This window comes from Fopius arisanus, unplaced genomic scaffold (assembly GCF_000806365.1).
Source record: "Fopius arisanus strain USDA-PBARC FA_bdor unplaced genomic scaffold, ASM80636v1 scaffold00014, whole genome shotgun sequence".
In the NCBI taxonomy this organism is placed as follows: domain Eukaryota; kingdom Metazoa; phylum Arthropoda; class Insecta; order Hymenoptera; family Braconidae; genus Fopius; species Fopius arisanus.
The window spans coordinates 1,228,549-1,235,360 of record NW_011887753.1 but is presented as its reverse complement, the minus strand read 5'-3'; the positions used below and the strand labels follow the sequence as shown (position 1 = coordinate 1,235,360).

The window sequence follows — 6,812 nt, the reverse complement described above, 5'->3', positions numbered from 1 at the left end:
TTAATTGTAAATCACACTTAATAAAAATATTAAAATGATTAACTTAATGCAAATAATTATATAAATTCCTGAAGGATTCATGGATAATTAAAAAAATAATTAATAAAGTAAAAATAATTCGTCTGACTAGTCTTCTCCTAAAATCCCTTAATAATGAAATAATTTCAGAATCGATCACCCGATTATTCCGGTGAAATGAGTCGTATGGAGTGAATTTCAGATATTTCAGATATCTTTTATCAATCAATGAACATTATCAAAACGAACGATTTCTCACGAGCGTGTGATCGCTGGTGACGCAATCGAACTATCTTCTTGCAACTTAGACCTGATTACATTATGAGCCAGCGTGATTCAGCAATTTTTTCTTTTACTCGAATAAAACCTTTGAGAAAATGTCACGGACAAACAGCAACGTCTCGCACTCACGTCCATTGACCGATCTTTCAATTTGTTTAACATTTCCTTTCGATTTCCAACAAAATTAATAACCACCGAAAATTCGACGCCAATGGTCCCCCAAATGCAGCTCCAATTTAAATTCCCAAATTGAATGATCTAATTTCTTTAAAAATGAATTAATTAAAATTAATTTTTTACTGAATATAAATAATCCGGGAGTAATTAATGGAAAAATTGCAGTTTAATGGAAAATTTCACTTTTTCAAGTTTGTAAGGGAATTATTTGAATAGAATTATTTAGAGTTATTTGATGGAATAACAAAATGGGTGCTTTTATTGGATTATTTTCACCGAGAAGTTCAATGGATTATTTATATTCTCGAATTGAAATGCAGCGTTTAACGAGAGATATTGGATGCTCTCGATAGATCATGAGATACTGTTCGTCTTTCAGGACATTTTCTATCGCGAGAACGACCGCTGAATGGCAAATGCAAATGTACGTGCAAACTGGTTAGCAATAAGTTCCCGATATATATCTGTTGTAGAGACGACGTGAGACTGGATTGGTGTAGGTCAAGACCGAATCTGCACTCGTGATGAAAGAACTACGCGGAAAACTCACGGTTTAGCGTCAGACGCCTGAGGATAACACATATTTTTTTCAATTAATAACAATAATGTATCGCATGCATCGCAGGATCCCCCGGAGCTGTGGGAAATAGAATGTAATATTTTCCTCAGGAAAATAGAGTTTCCGGAAACAGATCGCGTTATATCTCTCCTCGATATTTTCCCTTTTTCTTATCGCGAAAGGTGCGTTATTTATAGATGTGCTCTCAGTTTCGTGAATTTTCTAAAGAATTTAATTGCTGTTTTGTAATTAGATAGTTGAATGCAGGTGTTTGGGGATTGAATAGGGTCTCTCTGGGAAAATTCGTGAGGACAGAAAATTTGGAATAATATATTGAATTCTGATCCATTCTCACCGTTCATACGCAGCACTCACGAAAAGGAATAACAGATGTGGGTGGTTAATTGCCATTGAGAGAAGTCCTGGTGCAATACGAATAAGTGCAATTACACTGACCCGATTGGTGTTGAAGCCACTCGCTGGGTCGTCGTGAGGAATTGACCTAGGTCAGAACTCAGAATATATCTATCCTGTTCTGATCTCCCTGAGTCTAAAGTTCCACCATCAATTCAAATAATTAAAATATTCCGAAAATGTCCAATAAAGTCTTTATTAATTAAAATACTCGGGGGTTTAGCGCATACTATAATTGTTTATAAAATTTCGGAAAAGAAATATCTCACGGTGTCAGCCAGAAAAAATTTGATAAAAAATTGGATAAAAAAATGGATAAAAAATTGGATAAAAAATTGAATAAAAAATTGAATAATTTTTTGAATCAGTTGAATTGGAATTTATTATGTGGATACGGGATTTTTTAATGTGAAAAAATCCCGAATTTGTTGGGGAAATTTAGGGGGAATTTTGAATAAGTTGATTCTGGAGGAATATCTCTGCAGCAATCGACAGTGCGAAATTTTTGTGAGAATCTTTTTTGTAGCTCTGATTTAAGTCTCAAGAAAAGATGCTGAGAAATTTTTCGCTATTTCGCGTAGATTCAGAGATATTCCTAGGAGACTCGATTAGGGAACAAGTCGACTTGTTACTCCGCTGAATTGAATAGCGTGAAAAAAAAATGAGAAATTCAGAGATGACGTACGTCTTGATTGAGAAAGCAGTGATTTATAAATTCGTAATCGAATTGAAAATCCTGTGGGGATTCCCCGAGACTTCGGGGTATACAACCCCTAAATAAAAATAATGATAATCATAAATCATCGAAATGGAAAAAAATCCTGACGAAAGCCGACGTGGACTGATTAACCGAGTTAATTAAATAAAAATAAAATAAATCCAAAGAAATATATAATATATATATAAATTAACAAAATGGGGTGCAATCGTGAGCTTTCCCCATTTTTTTTTCTCAATTCTTTACAGCCACAATAAATTAATCATTACATGATGAATTAAATATTAATTACAATGAATTAAATTAATTGAAATATTAATATTAATTGATCATCACGAGTATGACTGATAAGCTGATTACTCCGAATTATTAGCGTCTACCACAATCGACGTTATAATTATTTGGAGTGGAAGGACCTCTGAAAGACCCGTGAACCACTGGTTCTTTCGATTTGTCACAACCTGGACTTCAAGTGACCGGGGATTAACAAATTTTTTTTTTTGAGGGGGTGGCGGGCGGGGAATGATCTGGAGGGCTCGTCGCATGGTGGCAGAGTGAAACGCAAGATAAAAGTGAGGGAGGCTCCAACGAGAGTGGAGGGAGGTGGCTTCATCGCTCTTGGAGTATATATGCGAGAAGCAGATCGGCTATGGTACAGTTCACCAAGAGACAATACCGAAAAGAGACTTGTTTTCAAATACCTGGGAGACCTGTTGAATTTTCACGGTTACATATATTTTTTTTTATCAAAATCATCGCCGATCTGTGGATTCCTGTGAACAAGTGTGTGAGCTTTTTTGGGGATTGAGATTTTCAGAGTTCATTTCGAAGTTGGATACAGTAATTATGAGTATCAGGGTGTTCAGTTCTGCTGGTGTTGTGAGCATCATTGTCCTGGTGGCCCTCACCGCGGATTTCACACACGCAAGACCCTCTGCTATCACTATTGGGTAATTGTTCTTAACAATATCTTCAATACCTCGGTATTCCCATTTTTTTACATCAATACTGAAGATATTTTCAATACGGATATTTTTGAAATTATTCTATAGAAAAGTTGCAGGATTTTGGGATTATTTTTATCGAATCAATTTATTTTGTTAATTGAAATTTCGACGGCAGAATGTTGTCGTTAGTTTTGATTTTTTTATCGGAATGTTTGAGAGTTCCAGAGCTTAAAAAATTATGTAAAACAATATTGAGTGGTTTTGTTAATCCGTTGGATTGAAATAGGAAAATATGTTAATGGATTTTGAGGGTATTTTTCATTAATTCTCCGGGGAATCATGAGGAGTAATTGGGACATGAAAGGGCGTAAGAGCGCGCGATGCAACTGGATATGTCCGAATCGGCTGATGCAATACCGTTGATAATTTTCGATTGAATTGAGATCGGTTTTCTTCCGGGAAATCGTGGGAATGCTAATGCCAATTTTTCAGTTTTTTCCTGCGTCTGCTGAGGGGGATGAAAAATTAATGTTTATATTTTATATTTTCAGCCGCCACAAACGCACGTCAGATCAGCGACTCGCTGAGTTGGAGACACTAATAGCTTTAGAAAATTTACGCGGCAAACTTGTTACAGTACCTGTCGGCTTCGGCAAAGTGGATCCAGACAAAATGTAAGTTCATTCGATAATTAATCTCATTGCGATTAATCGCATTAATGGTCGTTGATTCCCTCACCGAGTCGTCGCGGTTTTTATTCGAATTTCATAATGAAGTGAAGTGATTCGTCCTGAAGGCAATCGATTCCCTCGATCGCCACTAATTTTACTTCAATTTTGGATCCAATATCGTGAAATTTTTTTATTTCATTATTTTTATCGTAATTTTATAACCAAAAGCCATTTCACAGCGAACTGAAGAAAAGTAAAATTTTTCGATCACACGAAATAGTGATGAATCTGGACAACGATACATTTTACGAGAAAATACGAAAAGACCTTTTTTATGGGGAATTTAATCGGCAACAGAAAATTCTTATAACGTTTCCCCTGAAAACCAATAGTTTCCGAGATAATAGTAATTTTTAATAATTCCAGTTATCAACTTCAACGAAAACCATTAAAATTTTTCAATTTTCGATATCGAATAATCAAAAAAATATCGATTCTACAAAAAAAAGTCAAAAGCCCTTTTCCCTCAGAAATTCAATCAGCAACAAAAAACTCCCATATCGTTTCCCCGGTAAACCACTAGTTCCTTCTATAAAAACCGTTTTGAATAATAAAAAAATTGTTAAAATCGACTCGTCCCACTTAGCAAATGAAAAATTGAATGAAAAATTGATAATTAAAAATAGTTTAAGAATTCCGTGAAAATGCTCTTCCTCTCAGCCGCCGAATATCGCGAGTCACCCGATTACCGAGAAAATCCCCAAGTGCTCAAATAATCCCACACACATGACAAGCCGATAAGAGGCACGCGTCAAAAGGATGAATAAATTCCCGTGGCATTGCACAAAACTTGGCAACTCGTCCCTGATTCCAACTCATTGATAAAAATTGCGATGGATTATCTATTGTTATCACCAGAAGGGCCGACTTGCCAGGGTCTTAGCTCCATTTTCCATCTTGAACTGCCCCCGGGGGAGTGATTCCACCGTTTTCACCGCAAAAATGACACCTTCATATTCCTCTCATGACATCAGCATAATCGAGTTACACCTGCCATGCAGTTGTACGTTGCGAATAAATTTGCATTCACAAACGATATTGACTCGCTCAGGGCGCAAATTCATTTATTGGGGTAGCGGGAATTCCGAGATATCCCAAGGAATTGATAGAACGCTCAATTCATTTCCTCAGGGACAGCTTCTTGAATGTATAAAAAAAATTCTCCGAGAGAAACAAATGTTAAGAAACATTAGCACAAAAATAATAAATCACTTGTATTTCGCTCTTTTTTATATTTCAAAAAATGCGCACCTCCATTTTGCAATTAACTATTCCTGAATTACTGGTTTATTATAATTGATGCTTCGATGATGCCACTTCCCTTTTTAATTACATCGAAGAATACCTGACGTGTTTACGCACTGGTGTAGTAAAAGCCGAAGGAATTGCATTTTTCAAACTGCTGATGGCAATAAAGGTGTCATTGACGTCACACCGGGATAAATTATCCTCGGGAGCTGTAAGCAATTGATAACCAACGGCTATTGTTGACACGTGCTATTTAAAATATCGCAGTAACAGTGGAAAAACAATAACTCATATTTTCCTCATTTCGCGTGATTTTCAGAGGACGCAGGAGGCGATCGAGCGTTGAATTCGATCTTCGAAGACTCCGCCGTTTTCTTCAGGTACTCGGCAGCCAATCCGAGTCGAGCAGCGAAGAGACAAGTGCCGAGATGATAATCCCCTCATTACTGGTGAGCCTTCCATAATCTAATCCTGATTTACCTATCGCAATAATTTTTTTTTTAACCCTTGTTTTTCTTGTCAAACGTAATCTTGGAGAACTGTTGCGAGACCCGGATGATCTTATGCTCGTAATAGATGATAAAGTGTTTAGATTTACGATGTTATGATTTTTCAAGACTTATTTTCGTCTCCTTGATTGGGACAATCTTAATTTGTCTCGGATTTAGATCCAGTCTGTGATTGGTTGAGAGTGATGAAAAAAAATGTTAAAAATGGGAGAGATTTTGATTTCTGGGAGAGGGAGAATATCTGATGATTATTTTTTTTCATTACAGCGAAATGAAGAGAAACTTGATGACGAGTTTGGGAATCAGCTGATATAACTTTAATTATACCTGATAAGAAAATTCGTCCTCGACAAGTTCAATGGGGGATGGACACTTGTGGATGATGAAGAATACGTCTTCGATGCCCAAACAGTATTAGCCTGATCATGTCGTCTGATTTCAGCCTGAGATTATTCCACTCATGATTATGGACTCTAGGTTGATTTAAATGTCCTCCGGGTGAACCAATATTTTTGTAACTCCACTGTGTTCTCTAGCTATCTGTGCAGTATTTTCTATTTTACGACGCTATTACGAATTCTTAGGTATTTATTTTTATTTTGTAATTCGGCGCGTACTGCTACCGATAGTCTAGGTTGAATTTTTATTTATTTATATTTATTCATCGGGGGTTGAAACGTCCATTCCAGGCGGAAATTATTTCATCGATAAATCTGATCGTTGGATTATCAAATTATATTTAATCCATTCTTGTGTCAGTTTAAAATAATGGAATTCTTCATCACGAATTGACGAAGAATTCGTTGAAGATTAATTTTTTATCATGATTCAAGTAATTAATTAATGGATAATGAATTGTCAATTGATTAATTTTAGAATGATTATTCGTGGGATTTTTTATGGGGAAAATGGGGAAAGGGAGAATGGTAGGAAGAGACTGGGGAATGAGGTGGGAGTTGTATTGAATCTTTCAGGAGAATTGGTATATGATTAATAGACAATTGAATAAAAATTGAAATTGAAATGTCCAACGGAATCGCTAGATTTGACAGTTAACTTGAATGCGTTGCATCGCAATTGATTTTTACAGATTCTAGTTGAAGATTTTTTAATAAATCGAAACTTGCGTAGAAACTCGATCGATCGCGGGGATTTTTAGAGTTGATGCATCAGCTTGGTGATAACATTATCACCCTTCCGCTATTAATT

At 36.0% G+C, this 6,812-nt stretch overlaps 1 protein-coding gene across 1 annotated transcript; it reads left to right on the top strand.

Moving 5' to 3' along the window:
• Positions 1–2,838: 2,838 nt before the first annotated feature.
• On the top strand, positions 2,839–6,595 carry LOC105263308 (uncharacterized). Its single transcript, XM_011299436.1, has 4 exons — positions 2,839–3,118; positions 3,667–3,789; positions 5,414–5,543; positions 5,871–6,595. Exons 1-4 carry the CDS (start codon positions 3,015–3,017, stop codon positions 5,916–5,918), a joined length of 405 nt encoding a protein of 134 aa, XP_011297738.1. The 5' UTR covers positions 2,839–3,014; the 3' UTR covers positions 5,919–6,595.
• Positions 6,596–6,812: the final 217 nt, after the last annotated feature.

Coding starts and splice junctions, on each gene's coding strand:
- LOC105263308 (XM_011299436.1), top strand. CDS start 3,015: ATGAGTATCAGGGTGTTCAGTTCTGCTGGTGTTGTGAGCATCATTGTC. Junction 3,790..5,413: donor AAAGTGGATCCAGACAAAAT/GTAAGTTCATTC, acceptor CGTGATTTTCAG/AGGACGCAGGAGGCGATCGA. Junction 5,544..5,870: donor TGATAATCCCCTCATTACTG/GTGAGCCTTCCA, acceptor TTTTCATTACAG/CGAAATGAAGAGAAACTTGA.